This window comes from Amborella trichopoda, chromosome 1, assembly GCF_054954075.1.
Source record: "Amborella trichopoda isolate Santa Cruz 75 chromosome 1, AtrichopodaSantaCruz75HAP2 v2.0, whole genome shotgun sequence".
NCBI lineage: Eukaryota > Viridiplantae > Streptophyta > Magnoliopsida > Amborellales > Amborellaceae > Amborella > Amborella trichopoda.
Window position 1 is genome coordinate 12,389,585 of NC_142336.1, and position 24,271 is coordinate 12,413,855.

The 24,271-nt window shown below is 36.5% G+C and overlaps 1 protein-coding gene across 19 annotated transcripts; it reads right to left on the reverse strand.

Moving 5' to 3' along the window:
* Window positions 1-103: 103 nt before the first annotated feature.
* Window positions 104-22,408, reverse strand: LOC18444580 (lipid transporter). Of its 19 annotated transcripts, none has more exons than XR_016051716.1 (17): window positions 22,212-22,408; window positions 22,029-22,110; window positions 20,359-20,457; window positions 20,177-20,256; window positions 19,876-19,967; window positions 19,055-19,215; window positions 17,564-17,715; window positions 8,972-9,108; window positions 8,566-8,733; window positions 8,297-8,367; window positions 7,657-7,728; window positions 6,304-6,441; window positions 3,512-3,667; window positions 1,866-1,918; window positions 1,530-1,714; window positions 501-779; window positions 104-371 (listed from the first exon to the last, which is right to left on the reverse strand). XR_016051716.1 is itself a non-coding variant. In XM_088861367.1 (17 exons), the coding sequence occupies exons 3-16, from the start codon at window positions 20,417-20,419 to the stop codon at window positions 707-709; spliced, it is 1,599 nt and encodes a 532-aa protein (XP_088717493.1). In that variant the 5' UTR covers window positions 20,420-20,457; window positions 22,029-22,110; window positions 22,212-22,408; the 3' UTR covers window positions 104-371; window positions 681-706. The 19 variants fall into 19 exon arrangements, 8 of the variants coding, with proteins under 8 accessions (XP_088717493.1, XP_088717510.1, XP_088717485.1 ...); XR_016051738.1 differs by having other exon boundaries at window positions 8,297-8,371; XR_016051730.1 differs by adding an exon at window positions 2,561-2,757 and having other exon boundaries at window positions 17,564-17,639; window positions 22,029-22,408.
* Between the last annotated feature and the right edge of the window lie 1,863 nt (window positions 22,409-24,271).

The following is a 24,271-nucleotide window of genomic DNA, read 5'->3' on the forward strand; positions in this document are numbered from 1 at the left end:
ATTTTAAGGTAGCATATACTAAAATCTTGCCATGATAATAATCAGACAAAGAAACAACTAATTATATTACCGCGCAAGAAAGAAGATGGAATAACACCGAAAATTAAATGAACTGAACAATAACCATAAATTATCATAATCATAATTTACACAACTGCTTTTCAATCCACAAAAAGAAACAAGGCAAAACCTCTTCGAGAGGAAATCCTCCTTGCAAGCCTCAAAGACTACCTGCTTTCAACTCCCACTAACCTTATGTTAATCAAAGGAATCCGACTGACAAAGCTCAATCATGGTCATTCTTGATAAGAGAATTTCCTAACCCCAGGAGGCCATAAATTATATCTGATGCCTTAGCTGTTGCATGAAACCTTCCAAAAGCAATGCAAAATGGAGAATCACAAGCAAAAAGCGGCATCAGTACAAATCAAGACAGGTGTCAAATCAGGAATCGTGATGTATAATAGAAAGAGAAGCCCTTTTACAAGTATAAGTGATACCAGACATTTTCCTTCGACGTTCCATTTGTCTTCTAAAAATTAGAAGAGGAAGTGGGAGTTGCCTTTGATCACTGAATAATTGCCACTCCATAAAGTCTCGCGAATTATCTGCAAAACATGTCTAGCGACTCTGGGAACTAGTATCAAAATGATTGCCCACCCTAAGTGTCATGGAATTACCAATCAATGGTGGAAGCTCCATTTCCTCAATCAGTGTGGTCAGTTTTAAGTTTATTCAGCTGTCTGATCCTCTGAATGAAATCTCTCTCACAGCGATATCTGTTAATGGAGAAATTAAGGGGTACATGCAAATGTAGTGAAGCCTCTAAAGAATTATACTTTCCCGAATGCTCAATTTCTAACAACCTCAGCAATTTCAGAATGCAAATTATAAATATGCCCTCACTCCATCAGATTCAGTGTGTTAATGAAACAAGGTGAGTACGCACGAGGACATGTATCCAGCTTAGTAATGCAACTATAAGGAAGCTTTTTATTTCGCTTTCTTAAGTTCATTCCCTAGTTTTGAGTGTATAGAGCATGCCTAAACACTGAATATAGAGTGCAGATGGCTTTTCCTTTTCCCTTTTTGCCTGTTGTCTCTTGTTGTGGGGAAAGTTTTGAGTATATAGAGGATGCCTAAACACTGAAAATAGAGTGCAGATGGCTTTTCCTTTTCCCTTTTTGCCTGTTCTCTTGTTGTGGGGAGAGTTTTGAGTGCATAAAGGATGCCTAAACACTGAAAATAGAGTCCAGATGGCTTTTCCTTCACCCTTTTTGCCTATTGTCTCTCGTTGTGGGGAAAGATATGCATCAACAATATCAAAATAATTTACCCATTAGCCCTTTTTCTTTTGTCGTAGAGGGAGATGAAGGGAATGGTTCCCACCCAAACCTAAAAGATTAATTTTTTGCTGAGTAATAAAAGCATTAACATGGAAATATAGGAATACGTAGCTCGCATGCACCCACACATGCATGCACGCATACACACACAAGATAGTGCTGAGAAAATGTGGAAGAGGATACATGACAATAACTGATACAGCGAAGCATGTCAGGCCAACTGTGACATGCATGATCATTGTTGAGAAGAAGTTTTCACGATCAAACAATTTTCTTCTGGAAATATGTGTAGCTACACCTGATATAAACAGAACTGCAAACACTCCAGCTGAAGGCAAGCAATGACGAAAACCAAATGATGGAGAGTCCTGCTCACGACAATGTGTTAAAATGCCTAGTAACCAGAATGATTCAAGATTATAAAAACCTTGAAATAAATATAATGAACAGGTGGGTCCCGCTAAAGCAGTGTCGAACTTTCTTATTGAAAAAACTACAAATAAGAATCAAGTTGCTTACCCTAAAAAAGCGTTTGATGAAAAGTGTTGAATAGATAATCCTCAGCATCATATCTAGAATGGTGGTCAAGAACAACAAAGAATAGATTAAGGAGTATGAAGAACAAACAAAACATTCCAAGTAATGCTGACAAAATATACTCAAATATGCAGGGCAGAAAATTTATGTGCTCCCTCCAATGAGAGACCTGAGAATTCATAATGCATGCATACATCTCAATATCATGGTGTGCTCGAATTCTAAATCGGTATGTCAAGTCCAGTTGCATTGAAATAGATCTTAGTTCTAAGAAAATCATATATCATGAAACAACTGGACAACCTACTGAGAAACTATGCAAGCACCAAAAGGATTTCTTCCTATTCTAAACTAAAAATTATTATAAAGCATTCTACATGAAGCCAAATTTCGATAATCAAAACATGAAATAGAAAAACTACTTGCACTCTAACATGGTAGCAGAGCAGGAGTAAAACCCTGAATCCACCACAAACGAAGCAACAGACTAGAAAAGGGAACCAAGAAGAAATTCAGCAATTGGAAAAGGATAGAGCAGGATTTTCAGTTCACAGGCAATAGACAAAATTTGCAACAATATTCATGTTCCGTCCATGAGATCTGCCTCAATTCACAATAGACCAAAATACAGGACATGATTTGGAGATATTCGGTTCAAGCTTCCTCCAAGCGCGAACCTCTTTCTTACGGGAATCCGGCAAAAGATGATTTTCTCGATGGCCAATTTTGCCTGCCCAAAATAGAAGCGGGTAGAGGAAACGAGGAAGGAAGATTGCCAGGTCCTGTTGATTAGCGGCTACGGGTTCATACATGCATTGATCCAGTCGAAGAACCTGCCCCAGAGCTACTACTCCGGCTAGCTTCCTGCCCGCCCCTTCAAACAAACAAACATTTATTCTTCAAGTTGATTACTCTGACAGACAATGTTGGATTATAGATTAACATATTCAGGACTGCAACCCCATTGTGGTCGGTGAACTTTGATACTTATTTTTATAAATAATATGTTAATACTCTTTGGGATAATTGTGATCCAGGTTAATCGACCAAATATCCACCCCACCACCCCAACAAGACAAGACAACATCATTTGCTACAACATAAACATATCTAACCTACCTCTGAGGCTTTGACAGTACAAATTACATGTTGACCCCTGATAGAGCAGTTTACACTGCAACGACCAACCATTCACACCCACTCTCTTAAAGTTCCAAAATATTACGTTCTAACTAGGTTCTTATATACTTGTTTGGTAATGAGAAAACTACTATATATTCTATTATATTGGTAGTAGCTATGATCCAATGTCAACCTTTATTATAAAACTTCGGGGTGTCTTTCCCATGTTATTCATCTATGCAAAAACAAAAGTAGATAGCAACAATGCATGTTTACACAAAATGCAATTTTCTTCTCTAAAATGACAAGCATTAATGTGGTTATAAATAGCGCTCAAATAAAATATCATAGAGGCTATAAGGAAACTTCTCTCTTGCTTCCAGGGTGAATGCAACTTTACCAAAAATGATGGTGCATATTGGAACAACTCAGCACTAAGGAAAGCAACAAGAAATAAGAAAAAAATAATAAACAAAAAAGTACAAAAACAGATTCCAAACGAATACTTAAGGAGTTCGCAACAATTAGCCCAATTGCTCCAGCACTTTGAACCAACAGAATATTTAGGACTATATAAATGCCAGAGAATAGGACGAGTGATGCATTAGACCAAACAAGCTGTTGTTTAGTGCCAACGGCATGTAAAAGAGCTTCAGTTGTTCCTGGAAACAAAAAGAAGATAATGATATCAGTACTCAATAGGCTACAAGATTTGGCAATCAAGAAATGGAAAAAGTGATTCTTATGTTAGATCAAAACTCATTGCCATATACAAATGTCCTTCTGCATAAACTGGCAGGAGAAGTTAATTGTCAATGCATTATGTGAAACATGATCCTCCATCTTTCGGCCAACATTGTAATTGATTTAAAACTGGTTCGAACTATTTCTCAATAAGATGTCACTTGAATTCCAATTGAAAAACCATCATGGCATTTAGTTTCTACCCCACCATGCATTTCTGAGCCCCGTATCGTGGCCTTCTATTTTTCTCCTACTTTATGGTTTTTCATATTTTTCTGACATTTTTTAGAAAATTTAATTCTTGGACAATGAGTCTCCCAGAGTCAGCATGGCTCAAGGGCTCATTCTACTTAAGCGACGCCAAAGCACAGTCAAGTTTTAAAACCTTACATAAGGGTAAGTACTAACCAGAGAGCACCTTTTTATTGGATTTGGGTAAAACCAATATTTTATTTTCATTCTTTATCTTAATTAGTTTTCATTAACTAGTTGAGAAAACATGAGCCCTTATCTCATTAACAATTTTCAATAAGTTGGAGGCGGCCGCCTAGGCAGTGGGAGCGATCGGGCCGCCTAGGCGAGCACCCAGACCCAAAAACAGCCGGTGATTTTTTTTAAAAAAAAATTTGGATCCCCCACGCTTCCCCCCATTTTATTATATAAAAAATTGTATGTTTTATTATTTAATAAGCATTAAGAAAATATTAAACTAACTAATAAAATAATTATGCTTTATGAATCATACATCGAGAAAACACATCAAACATACAATTATTTAATAAGGAATTAAGAATTGCTTAATTATTAAACTAACTAATAAAATAATAATCCAAATGGACAAGGGAAAAGTTTATATAGAGCCAAGGCTCTAAACAATCAAATTGGAGCCAACCACAAAAATTTCACTAGAAGAGGTTGTTTTGATGTCCAAATATCCTCAAATTGATCATCTCGACATCAAGAATGGACGAGAAAAAAAATAGATTTCAAGTTTTGGAAATAATATATTTTGTAACACATTTTTGGACCATCAATTTTCAAGATTTTCAAGTTTTCATAGATATGTCGATCTACACTATTTTTTAAGCTTTAAACTTTAATAATAAAGATGACAATATATTTTAAGGCTATCACAAAAATTTCTAGTATTGAAACCATATTTCTCGACACTATTTGAAGGTAGGCTCTAATTTGATTGTTTAGAGCCTAGGCTCTATACAAACCGCACCCAATAGACAATAACATATCAAATATATATCACAAAGTATCAAAGAAAAAGATACAAACAGCAAAAAATAACATCATTCGACATTAAGGGAAAAAAAATACAAAACTTAATGAAAACTATTAAAATATACCAACCTTCTTGAAGTGGACTCGATTTCGGGCCAAACCAAAATGTTTGGGATCCCAAATCTCCTCTTATACAACCCTTATAAGCCTCAAAAGATTGGGCATAAATATCCTTTAATATCATGACCATTCGAGGATTTCAAAAAAACAACCGATCTCTCAAAAAATCTTCAAATCTAGTTTTTCTCAAGTTGTTTCTCACTCTAAAGTTTACTAAAATTGTTTTTGGGGACAAGAATGGCCCCCCAAACCCTTATCCCCCCTTTTAAGGAGGTAAAATGACATTTTTTGTCCCCTCTCGAAATTTTTTTCTGCCAAACTCTTGCAAGCCTCCTAGGCGGCCACCTTTTTCAGCCTTTTCGACTGCCTAATCGTCCGCCCGACCACCTAGGTAGGCGCCTAGTTCTGGCGCCCAATAGTGTCCTCCTTAAGAACGTCTAGGCGTTTTCTCCAAAAGGCCGCCTAGGCCGTTGGGCAAACGACTTTTTGGTCATTGCTCATTAATTAATATGGCATCCACGTAAATCCACATTTATTTTCTCATTTTTCCAGTAAGCTAAGGACAACTGATAGGACCAAATTTACATGTCTTTACACAGTCCCCAAGACTAGTTTGATGAAGTGGCTGACATATTGTATTTTAGGCACCTGCTGGTGTACACTACAAAATGGCAGGAAACCAATTGATTTACGTATAGCAGTTTGTGTCAACTAAAGAATGAACAATGATCAGTCCAATGACACATAGGAAGATCAATCATCATCATCATCGTCTGAGCCTTATCCCAACTATTGGGATAAGGTTCAGGATTGAAAAGATGCACACTTTACTTTGGCTGCCTACCTAGCACAGCCCTCCTCCTTTATCTGAGCTTGGGACCGGTCATTGGAGAGTTAAGATCAATAACATGCAAAAATAAAATAAAACAAATCTTGAGATTGGTAAAATTAGAGCTACACACTTTGGTAGACATAGTATAAGGTTTAAAAGCCAATAGCTTATTTCCTCCCATACAATGTCAGAAACATCCATGAACTCATTCTACTAATTTGAAATTTGCTGAGTTTAATATCAACAAAGATGAAACAATAGCAAATCTTTATTTCATGATATATTTCAATAAATTCAGGTTATAATCAATCAAAGCAGAGAAAATGTGAAAGCATACAAAGGTATTAAAAGGAGAATCATAGTACGAACCATTAACTGCCATGACAAGGACATACAGACAATAGCAGGCAAGAGCTTCAGAAGCTTCTCCATCACTCCATTTCCTCCCATACAATATTCTAATGAGAACATATGAGTAGCTCGGACCAAACGTCAACACAACAAGGCCTATAATTTAAACAACAAAAAAATCAGTACCCCATTGCAAGATGGGTCTGTGTGGTGGGAATGTTGCATGTAAGTATATACCATATATGTCATAGACTGGGCCATTCACCATATTATCCTCAACAATGGACAGTTGGAGACATTGTTTTAAAATGCGACCACATAGCACCTCATGTGGCCGTATCATGTGCTATGCAGCCTGAGAAGCATTGCCTCAGGCCGCATATGCCATATTTAGGAATGCGCCTGCATACATAGACAGCCCATGCTCGTGGGTGAAAATAATGCCCACAAGCATGGGCGTTGGATAATTTTCCTTCACAAAAAGGAGGGAAAGATTTTGGGGGGTACAAACCGCACCCCCCAAAACACATAAGACAGACATAAAAAACTGAAAAAAAAAATTTGGGAAATTTTTTTTTTTTTTTTCAAAATCGTTGGATTGCTTTTGATCTTGGCTGGGTTATTGATTGGGATTGCTTTCGATTATTGAAGTTTGCAAATTTAAAGTTTGCAATTGCAATTATAGTTTATGAATGTTATGGTAATATGATGTCTAGTAATGTCTTCTAAATAGTTACTTTCAAGTTTCTAGTTTATACTATACTTTCTAATGTCTTCTATTAGGGGATTTAAAGTCTCTGATAGTTGATACTTTGATAGTTGATATTAGAGTTAATAAATAAATTAAATACCCAGTATCACATAAATCACCTCCATATTTTTTCTGTGCATTAACCTATTTTTGGAGATTTTTTTATTTATTGACTGCACCGGGGTGATGTGCCCACATCTGGACCGCATCGAACCACATCGCCCCCCCAATCGTATCTGATCCGCATCTCACATTTTAAAAAACACTAGTTGGATATGAGTTGTTATTCTTCCGAGGAACTTAAAAGCAGAAGGGTGGCTCAGCTTCACCATCCATTGACGAGAACAAAATTTTAAAACATTAGTATATATGTGTCGGGAATATCCTTAATAGTTTCATTGTAGTTTTGCAAAAGCTTGGAGACCACCTTGGCTCAACAAATGTAAGTAAAAAAACAGATGCAAATATGTACATATGCCGGCATACAAAGATACATGCACAAATTAACAGCTAGATGAACATCACAAATCCAATAATTATCTTAATATGAAAGACTGATCTTTAATATAACAAAAGAACCTCCAAGAGTTGTACACAAAGAATTATATCAACAGGCACACCTAATAAGATCACAAGCTTTAGTGCCAGCAGAAAGATATTCTCTAGGCCAAAGCTCTTAGTTGTAATGCGTCCTGCAATGCAGAGGGGGAAAAAAAAGGAGTTTAAAGATAGAACAGATCCATTTCTTGTGTCCCAAAATCAAATGCAATTTAGAAAGGATGCGAAATGGTAGAATGGAGACATTTGCCTCAATTCTTACACTTTCATTTCATGACCCACCATAAGAGCAATGAACAATATACATGTGTTCAAAAATGTAAAAGAGGAAAACTAAACCATATTACACACTTTCCTGATCAAAAAGGATCAAATAATTTGAAATATAAAATCATCTCTATTATTGATAGCTTTGGACTGACATTTTTGTGAAAATGGAAAATAAATAAAAAAACCTTAGTTATTGCAACTTAAATATAACAATAACATGACTTAGACATTGCTGCCACTTTAACAATTCACAAGTTTCTAAAATAACCATTCAAGACATCACCATGCTGAAATTGATATGTGAAGAAGAAATCGCAAAAAGTATCCTAAATACAATTGACTCCCTCTTAGAAACCCCAGGTGAACAATTTTTTTTCCTTTTTTTTGGCTCAACAAGAATGATTCCCCCATAAGAACGTAAACAAATCTAACCTGAAGCAAACTTTGCAAATATTGTGAAGGAACTTTCTTCAAAAGGCTGAAGCACTGATCTCACAACCAAACTACCTGAACATCAGCAAAAAGTCAATCCAAGAACTGAGATGCTCAAGAAACTTGAAGGCATAAATCGAAAAAGGGATTCGTGATCAAGAGAGTAATACATAACACGACAAACCAATTACTTTTGATTACTTCTCTGTGAGAGCAGTAATTGAAAAATATTCCATTTGTATTTTAAGGGCATTTAAGAAAACAGATACCTGCCTAGTTTGTCTACAAGGCCATATACGCCCTGGTTATAAGGAGTATCGAAAAGTACAATAATGAGCTTCTCCCCTTCCTGAAGGACCAATTTTTGGAAGGACTGGAATGTGAACAGGAAAGACATCAGCAAAAGCTGCCGGTCATACGTCTTTTCTTCCCATACTCTGCACCAGATATGGATAAATAAGAGCTAAGCATTAAAAAATTTGTATTTTCCATTTCCAATAAAAAAAATATAAAAAATCTATGCATTCTAGATGGGAAGAAAACTCAGCTTTGATAATGTACCAGTAAAGTAAGAAAGGTAATTACACCTGAACTGGAAAATTTGCCAAAAGGGGAACTTTAATCAAACAGAAGTGCATTTGTTAAAATGAAAGCTCTAATAGATCAAAATCTGACCTGAGAGGGAAAAGGAAGCCAGGTGTGATAAAATTCTGATTTTGGAATATGTATAAGCTAAGAAAATATCCCCAGTAGCCTACAAACAAGGAAGCCCCATATGCAACTTGCGATAAAGCAAAGACCAACTCTTTCCCCTGCAAGGTATATAAATGAGAACACTAATTTGTTACTATCATGTCTATTGACAGAAGAGATGGTATGGTATTTCGACTACAAACAATGTATTTCAAAATTTGTTAAAAACAAACAATATACTTCAACAATGCATATAATAAATCAAGTAAATGAGATATCAATATAGTCCAGAAGATTGTTGAATGTTTGTTCATGTAAACTGAAGATTCACCATGTCAGAATCAACATACATCATAAAAACACAATGTAAAACTGTAAAACTTTATCTGGATAGCCATATAAACAATGTGATAGTCCTCCTTGGTAAGATTAACTCACGTGGTTCAGACATAATACAATTTGATCAAGTTCTGTAAAGCGAAGATCACAAGAAGACAAATAAAAGCTACTAAAATCATATCCCATGCATGAACATGACAAGAGTGCTCAAGCACTCTAGTTTGTCAACAGCGTCATTCCAACTGTTCCGCTATGTTTGCTCAAGAAGAGCTATCCAAGAATGCTTCGAAATTCTTATGTCTTCATAAATAACGCTTTGTTTGTCAACAGCATCATTCCACCTCTTACACCATCAGTGCAGCACTTCAGTACAAGTAAAACAGGAAAGAAAAGATCTCCTAATATCTTTTCTTCCTATTGCAAAATAGAGGCTAAAAATGGCATTTTCAATACCCTCGGAATTGCAAAAAAAAAATGGCAACAATGGACCATTAACCACCATAGCATCCTCAACTCTATTGGGTCTTTATTTTTTGCAAAGGAACTCCTTACCAAAAATATCACCAAGACAACCTCCATCATCGGCTTCATTATCGTGGCACCTTGTATAATAAGATGCTGATGAAACCACCCAAGATAGGAAACAATAGTAGTTAGGGTTTTGCCCCAATCTCAACCTTAACAAGAGCTCTCCCTCTTAAGGTCTACTTTCTCTATCTGTAGAATGGCTTATAAAGCCCCACTAAAAGTGGTTTTTACAACAGCCATAAATGCCCTTGACAATGAGAGATATACCATTGGGGGTGATTTTAGATACTAACCTAACAATCTCTACCTTGATATAAAATTACACCCTCCCCTTGCCAATCATTGTTGGGTTTTGTGGCCTTTAAAGGCCTAAAGAGCTTGTAAATATGATGATATATAGTGGAATATGCATTTCAGTGAAAATGTATGTGTTGACTGACAATGGGTTGGACATGTGATACTACCAAGAAAATCCTATAATGGGTCATCCCTTGTTGAGGTTAGTAAGGTGCCTAGGGATGATATTTGTAGGCCAGGAGAACTGTGTGATCTCCTTTGTATGATTAAAGGCCTATGAGAGCAAGAGTCAGCCTCTACAAACTTCCGCACGACATGTACAGGCATTACTAAGAAAGAGCCCCCTATGCACTGTGGTTACAAGTGTTAGACTTGCTCTTAAAGGGGGAACTGAAATCCACATTCCAGGATCATGGTCCCACTATTTATAGTCCAACTTTGACAAGCCACCCATGCGCCCCTGCATTGAAACTGTGGGTCATGGGTCCTTGTTGGGTTAGAGAAGAAAAAAAGTAGTGGATCACGATTCTAGGATCAAGTGGAGTGCCCTTAATGTCGTTAATTTTGACACCATTGGTACCAGTCCACTTCTAAAATATTTTGTTTTGGTATTAGAAATGTTCTTAGGACTTTTATAATTTTTTTCAGAATTTTAAAATTTTATTTCTGCTGTAACATTCATTGAAAGCGCAGTTTTGAGATTTACAGAACTTGGAAGGGCACATGTCGGGACCAAAGATCCAGCCCCCACATGTGTATGCCACCCATGTGTGGGGTTGTGCTTATGTGGGGACCATAAGATGGCCATAGGGAGGCATGCCCCCCTTATTTGTTTTATTATTCCACTTTAAGTTAGCGTTTAGTTAGTTAGGGAATCTTTTAAAATTGAAATAGATTTTATTCCTATTCAAATTGAGAGTTTTTGTTTTTAAAATATTATCTTTGACTTCCTATAGATTTTGGACAATCTAGATAATACTAAAAGTGGTTATAATTCATATTTAAATAGGAATTGGATTTGGGTCAAATTATAAAGGGATAAAGTTCTCATTTTCCACCCAAAATCATAATGGCTGATTTGTGGGATGGATGGCTCAGATTGAATCTCTCTCACCCCACAGATTTCCTAAATATCTTAATGGTCAAGCTGGAAAATACGATAAGGCATACCTAGATGGAATCCTACTTCAAGTGGGACATATATTTGTATCTATTTAAACAAGATTTGAACCCCTCTCTCGTGACAAGCTCTCTCTCTCTCACGCCAGGGAAAATCTCTCTTTTTCTCCATGCCCCAATTTTCTCTCCCTCTTTCTTCTTTATCCACACCACAATATTCTCTCTCAAAATTTTAATCACGCTACTCTCCTCTTTGCACCACAAGGTGATGCCCCTCAAAAAGAAAAGAAAAGGAGGTGGTGTGTGAAACCCTAGGTTGGAACTTTGCTAGTTTTGAAGAAGAGAAGTACATTCAGGTAAGAGAGAAGTAAACCCTCAAGGCTTGCCCTACTTTGTTCCTATAGGGTTTCTACAAACCTTAGTAGAGTTCTTGAGCTCTCTAAAGCTAAAGGGTATTGCCTAAGAAGCTTCCCTATCTCAGAAATCCCAACAAGACCTAAAGGACTAAAAGTACGATAACGGTCGAGGAATTGGATGTAGGGTGTATCAAAACTGTGGGGGTAACTCCATGCATCTTCTAGTAAGTCTTCCCAGTAGATTTAATTATTTTTTCAGTAATATTTCAGTGAATTTTCAAGAACATATATTGTACTCAAAACCATAGTGGAAGAATGTTTATTGCTCCTAGATGTTTTTTATTTGCTTTGGCAATGAAAGTAAAGATCCTAAGTTGTATCTGGGGTATTAATTTTGATTTACAGCAGTATATAGTGGCCTATGTAAATTTTGGTACATCAAATAAAAGGAAAAATAATTTTTTTTTTAAATTTAATACCTTAAGTTCTACATAGCCACTCCTTTCAATCATACCCAGTTATTATTTTATCATAGAACCTAGAGAACTTAGCCAACTTCATAAACTCTTTAGCCAAGTAACCTCTATGAACACACCTTACTCATTTTCCTTCATGCTTACCCTTCTCATGCAAATTCCACCTACTTCAACTCTTCACTCTTGAGTTCTTAAGACTTCATACATGCTTTAGGTGCAACCTTTCCCACACACCTACAAGGACAATCGGCGGTTGACCTACTCACGAAGATCCCTTACATAAGACATTCCTATGAAGCTTGTGCATATGCTCCATGCCTTGGCAATACCTACCCATACTTTTCAAATATCGAATTACCCCATTCCATTCCAATCCAAAATTTCTCTCTTAGGCTAGTCAGAAGCCAACCTAAGAAAATTACAAACAAATGCAATGACAAAATTTATACTAACCAATGGAATAATCAAAATTAACAATAGAGTAGAGTACAATACTCTCTAGTCATATCAGCCCTTAACCAAATTTTATGCATCAAGTTGCAAGAAATTCAAAGGAGGCATCTAGCTTCACTTCTTTTCATGAAAGCCCCAAGGCCTCCTCCAACTTGTCAAATATCCTTATCAAGACCTTACTTTGCACCATCAAGATCTTCCATTGCCAAACTTCACCTTACCAAGTGAATTTGTAACCTTTCATAACTAGAGAAGAAAGTGAAATTGGACTCTTTTCAAATCTGACACATGCCTCACATTTTCAAAAGTTTGAACCGTTCCATCACACATCCTAGTGCGAACCGAACCTATACCGATTGTCTTACTCATTGACTTGTCTTATTGACGCCAATTTGCCCGCACATGGATTATATGCATCAAAACAAGATCTATGCGGACACATATAATGTGTGGCTCCCCTATCAAGAACCCAACTTTGTAAGTCCAAGGGATTGCATCCCACCGTCAACACCCAATCTTCAACATAACTACATGTTGATTCTTAAACTTGTATGCTTCATTTTTGGCTCCACCTTGCCATTCCATTCCTGAATTGGAACCTTGTGAGAAACGTATGCTTTTTCCTTCACAACAACTTTTCTTTATGTGGCAGGCCTGTCACAAAATCAATAGCAACTTTTGTCACCCCTTCGACTTTGATAAAAAATTAACCATGCCACTTGAAGAATTAATTGATGAAAAAACCACATTACTAACCAGCATCTTTTCTCCTACCATATTTCGCACAAGCTTTCTAGCTTTGCCCATAAATCCTCTGCCATCTTATCCTGCTATATTAAGTAGTATTTCATCAGCTAAATACAAGCAAATGGTCGCAAGCGTCTTTGTATAGAATTATTGTCAATTACCACCACCCTTCATATTATCAGGTTTCTTTGATTTTCCTCGTAATGCTTTATATTGACCTTGTAGGCTGTAGCACTAATGTATCATGAACTCTTATTTTTCAAAAAACTCAAAATATTTCCTCCCATCAAACTATTCTACTTTATATTCATAACTGGCCATTTTGCAAATTACTACACACTTCTCTTGAGCTCTAATACCACTTGTTGGAAATTGAGACTTACTTCCCCTTGCTGTGTTGAACCCCTCACAACAACAAATTTGATACCTCAAAACTAAGTCACCTTCAATGGAAAGCTGATTTTAAGAAACCTAAACACCCAAAAACATTAATTGGTACAATAAATTTGGAAATACTTATATGAACCAAGAGAAGAAAAATAGGAAAAAATGGCTCTCCTAAGGGATTCTTCCCGGCTGGTAGAGGCCTCTTCCAAGGCGGCCCGTTATCGCCTTTCTTATTTGCGATTGTGGCTGAGGTTTTCAGTACCTCTTGAGACTTTACCAAGCTGGTCATTTTGTGTGGTTTCTGCTCGGCCCCTTTGTTACCATGTTACGATATGCAAACGATACCCCTGTCTTCTGTGATTCTACTACCTCCCATCTGGATACCCTTCGGGTTTTCCTTAAGTGCTTCGAAATGGCAACAGGGTTTAAGGTAAACCTGGGCAAATCTAAAATGATGGGTGTATGCTGTGAACCATCGACGGTCCTCTTTCTCGCTAATAGATGGGGTTGCTCAATGGAGTACCTGACGTCCGCTTATCTCGGACTTCGACCCTGCCTCGGCATGCCTCATCTTACCCAATGGAGCCACATTCTCAATAAGTTTGATAAGAGGTTTACAGGTTAGGAGGCAGATTTTTGTCCAAGGCAGGGAGACTCACTTTGATCAAAGCCACACTGGTTAAAACCCCGGTGCATCAGATGTCTCTCTTTCTCATCCTGGCCTTGGTGGCCACTAGACTGGAGTGCACAATGAGGAATTTTTTCTGGGGAGGGGTGCATGGTAATAAGTTTCATCTCGTCTCCTGGGATAAGTGGGCCTTCCAAAATCTCAAGGGGGTTTGGGAATCAGAGGCCTCAGAAATCACAATAAGACCCTTGTGGGAAAATGATGGAGGCTCGCGACCCAACCGAGACACCTCTGGACAGAGGTCATTAGACACAAATATTGTTTTGGGAATAGCCATTGGACCCCAGAATGCAAAACTAGTGGCCAGATTGCAGGTTTCTGGAGGTTCATCCTTCAGACTCGAGAGATGTTTCTCAGCCACATTGATTTCTGCCCTAGGGAGGGGACAAGGGTCAAATTTCGGACTGACACATGGATCAGCCATACCCCGCCTTAGAGATCAGTTTCCCAATCTTTTCCATCTAGCCTAAGATGGCCAATCCTCAATGGCCAAAAATTTCAGTTTCACCAGAACCCTCAGAACTTGGAGTCCTATGTTCAAGAGACCCATCTTCAGTCATGAGCTTCAAGACCTTACTTCTTTGGCAGCAAGCTTACACTCGATCTTCCTTCCTTCCTCTAGGGAGCATATGATTATTTGGATCCCCTCCTCCTCGGGTATATTCTCGGTGGCTTCCCTTTTCAGCACCATTACTGCCCCTCCCAACCCCTCGGGCCCACTTCCTGCCTTAGCCTCCAAGGCCTGGAACCCTTTATTCCTCCAAGAGTACAGGTGTTGTGCTGGATAGCGTTGCATGAAAGATTGTTGATTGTGGATCAGCTCCAAAGAAGAGGGGTCCAACTCACACCTTCTCCACTGCGTTTTCTCTCAAGCAATTTGGAGGTCCACCCTGAGCTTATTCAACTAGGTATGGGTTACCCCCTCCAATATCCCTTATTTGTTTCTAGCGTGTCTCTCTCCTCCTTGGCCTAAGGCAAGCAGGCTTCTTTCAGAAGCTGCGCTCTCAGCAACTATTTGGGTGTTGTGGACAGAGAGAAATCATAGAATCTTTCGGGGTGCGAGGTCATCAGTCGAACAGTTGGCAGAGAAAATTGGGAACCTAGTAGTTTTTTGAGCCTCCAATCACTCTCTTTTCAAGTTTTCTTCCTCCATAGACTTCTAGAGCTATTGGTCCAACTTATTACTTTTAACAAACCTCAAAACCTCGAGGGCCTCGTGGTGGAGACCACCCGAAGAGGGAGCGATGAACTTAACTTCAATGGTTGCTCTCTTGGCAACCCTGGTCCCTGAGGAATTGGGGATTTGTATCGCTCTAATGATGGCAGCACCTTGCTGACCTTTTCGCTACCTATCGGTTTTACAGACTCCACTCTTGCTGAGGCTCTGGCCCTTTTGGAGGGCCTTCACAAGTTGGCCACACTAAATGTCACAACATCGTGGTGGAAGGGGACACCAAAAAATTATTCACTGGGCATCCAATCGCTCATAATGCCTTGCCACCTCAACAACATTTTTGACGAGCTTATGCATTTAACGAGCAACTATAGGATCACTTGGCGCCATGCATTCAGAGAAGCAAATTCAGAAGCTGACAGTTTGGTCAAAGAAGGGGCTCTCCTTAGTTCTTCCTCCTAGGATTTTCAGCCTTTTGTTTGCCTTCTCTTCCCTTTTTTGCAGCGGGTTTTCTCCTTTTTTTCGTCCCTATTGGGCTTGTATAGCGTGACCATTTCGGTCACCACCTTTTGTAAATTCTATAGTTGTGAAATACAATTATAGTGAACTTCAATAAAAAAAAAAAAGAAAAATAGGAAAACTCCAAACCACCACAGCACACTACAAACCATAATCCAAACATCATCAACACAAATACGTGGTTCGCCCTAATTAGGCTATATCCATGGGCAATTGGCAAGGAAACAATTATCATGGAAGAATTACAAAATTGGTTGAATACAAGGGTTACCTCACAATAGGCAAAGCACTAATAGTTCGCTTTCCACTAGCACAAAAGAATCACCGAACCAACCTCCATTATCGACTCATCATTGTGGCTCCACCTACAATGGGAAATGCCGATGAAACCACCCAAAATAGCACAAAGTAGCAGGATAGGGTTTTGCCCCAATCTTAACCTCTACAAGAACTCCCTCTCAAGATCTACTTTCTCTCACGATGAAATGGCTTATAAAGCCCTGATAAAGTGGTTTTTACAATGACCATAAATGCCCTTAACAATGAATGAAATACCACGAGGGGTGTCTGGATCACCAATCCAACAATGTATTGTTAGGTTTGGTGGTAGCCAGAGTATCAACACTCCTAAATTTTCTTAAAAATGTTAAGGGTATTGCGGTCATTGAGTGAAAGGAAAAAGGGGCTTTCTAAGGGACCAAGAAAGAAACCGTAATTATCTCTATATAAGGGGTTAAGAAAAATATAATACTCATCCTTTTAAGGTCACCCCTTTGGGGTCATGAGAAGGGATATCCAAGAAGGAAATGTGTCTCTATGAGAGACATGGCCCCCTAGAGAGAGATAGTATTGCAATGAGGTCTAGGGTTGGTTAAACTTCTACTCTGAAGAGAGAAAGTCTCTTAGTTGCGCTCGACATTCTCTTTCACGTAGCACTATAGAGTTTGGAAAGATGAGGTTGGTATTACTCGACCGAGAAAGCAGGTTTAGAAAGAAAGTTTGATAAGGTTTTTTGTTGATGTTTAGAAAGAGGTATATTTCTTATAACCCAAAACTGTAGTCTTCATTAAGATACTTCTCCCCAAGACTGCAGACATAGCCCTACGGATTGAACCACATAAATCTTTGTCTTGTTGTGGTGTGTTTTTGCTTTTAGTCTTTTTTTTTTATCCAATTTGTGGTTGTACTAATCTACTTGCAATTAGACAACTACATGCACAATCTTGAGTGGGATCCTGTTATTTGGGTTCAATATGGCATGCGCTAATATTGTTCCCAAATGTCATTATTATTCTTAAGAGTTGTGAAGCTCATCATGAGTACAGTAATAATAATGTTCATATTTCAAATCAATATATTTTTGCAATAATTACTCAACAAATAAAACCACAAATATTACCAACAAGAAGGTTGCATCATGATAAACATTTATTAATCAAATTGGACGATTTCAATGGACCAAAAGAAAAAAACCAAGTTGGAGTAATTCACCTCATTGGTCTGATTAATGATGAGAAAGTATGTTGTCATGCATCGTAAAGTTGTTGCTGCAGTCTCAACCTTAAGTCTTAATCCGAAAAGAAGCATGTTTTGAGCAAGAATGTATAAAGGTTCAGCCAGAATCTCCAAAATGCACGCAAAACCTTTGAAATACAAGAAAATATGACACTAAATTCATCCATAACTAAGAAAACACAGGAAATCAAGATTTGATTGTCAATTCATGGGTACTTAATGTACTGCTTTTTCTTTTTCCTTTCTATTTTCCTTTTTTTTTTTTGGGAACTAACTTAAAGGATATATTTATGCCAAACACAACAATAAGCAATAAACGCTTTACCTAAAAGGTGGGTTAAATTTTAATCCTCATAAGTGAGATTGAATTTTTGTGATGTGCAAGAGAAACAAGCCACATGGCAATGCACGTGGTAAACTATAGCACTTCATCAAAACCATACCCACATCTAGAAACTTCATACGTAAATTGAGCAAAAAAAAGTCGATTTGGCAGACAATCTTATCTAAATAATTATCATCATCATCACTATCAACCGAGCCTTATACCAACTATTTGGGATCAGCTACACAAACTCATTCCGCTCTATCAAGGGCCATACCCTCAATCAAGCATTGGTTTAAGATTCATGAAAAGCTATGGCAAAGTTTTATGCTAGCTGCCCACCTAACACAACCCTCCTTTCACCTGGCTTGGGACCGGCATCACTGACTTGGGACCAGCCATAACAGAGTTAATCCTATCTTAATGATTATATTTTTTAAATTCACTCTTTATAGGATTCTTTAGAAAATAGAGAATGAATCCAATATAGCAGGTTCTACTGAAGCATTTCTATAAGCAAAAGCATCATCTTACAAGGAAAGACCTCATTGGACACTTTAACCGACATATCAAGGTAATAACCGTGCGTATCTTTACATGCAATCCTTAAAAAAATGTAGTCATAAACTGTAACTATCATAACAAAGAAGTCTACCTTTTTGGGGAATAGAGAGAAAACATGTTTTCTTTTCTTGTAGTCTTGCAAAGAGTTTTCAATAGCATTTCAGAACAACTAGGTTACGATAACAGTTTACCACAGCAAATATTTTGTGGTGGACAAAGGCATGAAGCCCATGAATCTTAAATGGGTGAAAGAAAAAACCAGCATTGGTGCTAAAAAAAACTTCGGACCAAACTGGCCCAAAGGTTAAAGTTTGTCACCATTCTCCAGTAGGACAGAATCCTTGAATTACTCACCTTCAGTAGCCTTACCTAGATAACTTCCGAGATGCTGTCACAATGAGACACTAAAAACAAAAGAGAGACCACACTGCTCATATGGAGAGGAACCACAATGCTTGTATGATTTCACTTTCAAGTTTCAAAATAACATAAATAAGAAATTTACCCCTGCACTCTAACGTGCAAAATATTATGAAAATACTGTAAAACTTTTAAGAGGTTTAGCGTCACCATACTACCATGAATGAGAACAGCTTGTGCATATTTTCCAGAAAGGTTGAGGCTTTGCCACCATAAAACAAAAGAACATGCTGCAATTGTTAGAAGAAAACCAATTGGGACAGTTATCCATGCTACAGCTAAGAGTTTTGAACCATTTTCTTCCATAGACCCCTCATCCCTGTAATTTAAGTGAACAAAAACTTTCAGATGGTATCAAATATATACAAAATATGAAATACAGTACAACAGTACAAAAATGATACACATCAAAATTTCCTTAAAGGAGAGCTCTTAGACCTTTACTAACATGATGCAAGAAACATGAAGATCACAATAACATCATAAGAAAGCACCAAGGAAAGCTATAAATTTATAGGTTGGCACCCTTGAAGATCTATCAAGGATATGATACAAGTTTCTCATGATTCATTTAAATTCCAATCAGCTTCAACTCTTCTAATTCAGATAAATAATACCATTAGTGTTTTATAGTTATATATAATCTTCAAAATGCACTCACATAAATGCGCAAGAGCAGTAAAGATTACTACGGTAATTCATCAGTTCAAATAATTAAATATAATAAGCCTCACAGACATCACATTCAAAAATTCACAGACATCAAATAACAGAAGTTCACAGAATAACTGTGTAAGGCATGCTTGAAATAAAGCATTACAAACTAATATAAATAAGGAAACAATGCGGAGCAGCATAAGGGTTTGGAAAACATGAAATCTTTAATGAAGATACTTAGACTTGGTAAACATAAAGTCACTGAACTCATCTACTAAAACAAGCTAAGTTTCATATTAGTATTCTAGTTAGATTTTATTACCAGAGTTCTGTCCTCATGCAAGCCCGTCGAAAGCCCTCACGACTGAGGAATAAAATTGTCGTAACCAAAAGATGAAATTGTATTGCATAAAGCTGTATCAAACATGAAACTTATTAGCATAAAATTCAAGACAAACAATTCAAATACCATTTAATATATCAGTCCATAAAAATATCAAATTCTCATGATTCAATCAACAATTGTTATAAATTCTTTCCTGTTAACAGTGGCTAAAAAAAAAGAGAATAATTTGTACACTATTGCAGCATTAATCACTAAACAGAAGCAACCAAACAGTTACCGCATAGTCCACCTCTGTAAGTTGCCTGGCAATCAGCAAATTAAGAAGAAACGATAGTGCCCGAGATATAACCTGCGATGCTGATCCAAAGAAAAGGCCTCAAAAGAAATGATTAACCATGCCAGCTCAAAAATCAGAAATTCCAGCTAAGTCGTTACAGAGAGAGAGAGAGAGAGGAATACCGATGAGGTAGAAGAATGTGTGAATTAGAGCAAAGCCACCATCTCGCTTATCCGTGTCCATCTCGCTGGTTGATCGCAACCACTATTAACCCTAAAAACCTAGAGGGGGGGAAAGGATTAGAACCCTCAAGCCCAACTGAAACTGTACTACAAAATTAATAGAGAACCAGAAGGTACTTCACAAAGAAAGAGAACAACTATGATTCGAACCCTCAATTCCTATTAAAAAGTTTAAAAATCAAAACCTCAGGGTACAATCAAATATTAAAATAAAAAATAAAAAAAAAATCACCAAGTGTGCGTTTGATAATTTCCCTAGGATTCTCTCTGCTGCTAACTTTCGGAATCCAGGAAGAAAGTGAAAATTGGTAACCTAAAGGTTGGGAACCCTATTTGATAAACTGTGGTGCTATTATTTTCACCTGTTTGGTAGTGGAAAAGCAAGAAACAACCTGTTTTAACTGTTCAATGTGTATTTTATTGATTTGATGCGCAAAATGTATATTTTGAATAAGATTTTCTTGCTACAACTCATCTAATGCATTTCTTACAATGTATGATTAAAATTGAAATTTAATCTCATATCCATGTAACTTAAGAGAGAAAATAAAAATATCAAACTTCAACCACACAAGTACAACAGAAAAGATAAGTGCATAACCATATCAAAAGTTCACCACGAAGGCCTTCTGAGACTCGAGGCATCACAATATTCCCTTACAACTCGAGGTAAAAGATATGAACATATATGGAGAACAATCTGACTTCGTACAATTCCATGTAATCCACTATGGATCATTCCATGAAAATACTTGCATGAAAACATCCATTCAAAATCAATTACGGATCCTTCTAATACTTTTAGGCCAAAACTTTCAGAAATGCATATCTTATAAAATGTAATGGTTGAGATTGAAGTTTGTTCTTATATCGTACAATGTTCATTGAACATTTAAGTCCCAAAAAACAGAAAGAGCATATCGACAACTGGAAGCGAAACACCAACTCTAATCCAAAGAATGAAATTAACACAATAATTTCTCCTAGAAACCAAACAAAAGGAGAACAAATTTCAATCGAACCACAAAGTCCACCTATAGCAATTCTGCATAACAACAGCAATAATTTGCAACAAAAATTATGGAACAAAATAATTGACCGATCAACTTATCCATAGCAGAAATTTCAAAAGAAGTGCATAGAAAAAATGAGCAATAATGATGAATAAATCATGGATAAACTGAATAAGATATTCATGGAAGAATCCTAAGATGTGAAAAATTACAGAATTAACAAAGAAATCAAACAATAAACAGATGAATAACGTATCAACGAGGTTGCCAATTATTAGCAGATCATGAAAAACCAGAATCAGATCACACCAAAACATGATCGAATGCCACCTCAAAAACAAATTAACAAAAGAATGGCACATAAAACGAGGCAAATGAACATCACCTTGAAAGAGGCAAAAAAGAATCACACCTCACAAGACAGTGCAAAAAAAAAAAAATTACCTATATGAACAAGACCATTCATGCCATTCATGAATGAACGGCATACCATTCAATACAACAGTTGAACTTACTTCAAAAAAAACATGTCATTCATGGTTAAAGACCAAAAATGCAGAAAATTTGAAGAAAAAAATATGGAACTAAACAACAAACCTGTGAATGATTCTTCAGTTAAATGAGTAGAATAAACCAACTTGACCCTGTTAAAGTTGGGTATTGATATTCCGTATAATCTCTTTAACAGAAAAACTGTATATTAGATTTGGGTATTCTCTAATGCAAAACCATAGTTAACACAAAAACCCCATTAAACATCTAGAGAGGTATGAATGAAACCTCCAAGCACAATGTCGAGAGAGAGAGACCAAAATCATCTCAAAGTTCTAGAGACCCATTTGAAGAATCAATTATATCCATAGACAACACTAAAGGAGCCAGTCTCTCCCCTGTTTTCTCAGTTATCATTCGCACTCAAAATATTTCAAGAAGGTCAGAGACTTTCCCATGTTTTCTCTATTATCAAACGCACCCAAAATGTTTGAGCAGAAGGCACTATGACCCCTTGAAATTTTCGGAAGGCAATTTTTCGTGAAAATTTCGGAAGGCAATCAACGGGGGATCCAGTGGCTTATAAAACTGTTTCAGATTTAAAAACAAATGTTTGTTTTTTCTAGTGCCCCTCGCACAAATAAAAAAGAGAGATATGAAAAGGGTGTGGTTACCTTAAACTATCTAATTAAGGTGCACCTCCAAAATTTATCATAACATGTATTTTTTGAGTTAAAAATTCCTAATTTATATCTAATTATAAAATTCCTAATTTATATCTAATTATAAAATTTTAAACTCTAAAAATAGTTAAAATCAAGTAGATCTATAAACATATGAAAATCTTGAAAATAGACTGTCTAGATAATGTGTTGCAAGATGCTTTATTTCTGACTCAAATTTTTTATTTTTTATTGTTTTTTTCATATCATACATCTCAATGTCGAGATGGTCAATTAGAGGGCTTTTCAACATTAAAATAACCTTTTTCGATGGATTTTTGAAGTGCATCTGTATTTCTATATTTTTAAGGTTGCAACCTTATATAAACTTTTCCCATTAGATTAATTATTTAATATTTTATTTATTTTATTTAACTTCAAAAAATCATTAGAATTGAGATGATTGTGGAGTTGGAATGTTGAAAATAGTTAAGTTATTAAATAGTTGATAATATTTGACATGTTAGCTTTGTAGCACAAAAGTAAATTACACTTAAAAAAAGCCACCACAAAAGGCTATTCTGACATTGAAAATCTCTCAAATTGAATATCTCAAACTTTGAGATGTATGGATGTAAAAAAAAGATATCTAGGCATAAAAATAGTATATATTCTAATATATTTTTTAGACTAACCATTTTTAATATTTTGAACTTTTGAAGTGTTTGCCAACCCTAAATAGTTGGGGATATGAGAATGAACTATTGAAGTGTTTATACACATGTTCAATCTGCACCATTCTTTTAGCTTTAAATATTATAATTAAGGACAAAAATAGATTTTTCAAGCCATCATATGAGTTTTCAACTCCAAAACTGCATATTCCAGTAAGATTTCAAAGAAGCAATTGTTTAAAGTTGAAGCTTTATGTAAACAATATCTTTTAATAAACTTCTCTTTAAAAAAATCAGAAACAATTTATCATAGATATCTAATCTCCATAAACAAATATTCAATATCCCCAAACCAATTTTTTGTTGGCTGCAATAATTGTTGAACTCACTTCATGGGCTCATTGTGCTAACGACAATACTTGTTGGGGTTTTGCTGAGTGCATTTTTGAACTCATTAATTCTTGTCTTGCCTTCCTAAATAGGCATCTTGGTCACTGAGTCTAAACATACTCTTTCTTTGATCTCAAGGATCTTTAAGAAGCAGCATCAAGATCGATTAGTCATGCATGGCAAATCAAACTGAACATATTACAGGTCAATTATAGTACTAAAGAAAAGGAATATGTATGATTGAAGACTTCTACGCTCTAATTTGAGATCAAAGAAACTTCACTGGGCCTTGAGATCGAAAATTGGAACTATGCACAACTCAAACACAATTGCTTGAAAGAAGGACAAAACAAGAAAAATCGAGTCCCAAAAATAGTGCATATTATAATACATAATCCGGATCATCCATTTTCAATGTTGTTAAGTACATGTAGATATCTCTATCTGCACCAACTTTAGCTCTTTAAATATCACAATTAATAATAAAATTAGATTTTTAAGCCATCGCATGAGCTTCCACCACCGGAATTGCATCTTTCAGTAGGATCCGAGATGCGTTTTACTTTAATTGCTTAAAGTTGATGTTTTTATGTCTTTATCAAAGAATCCCTAACAATTTCTC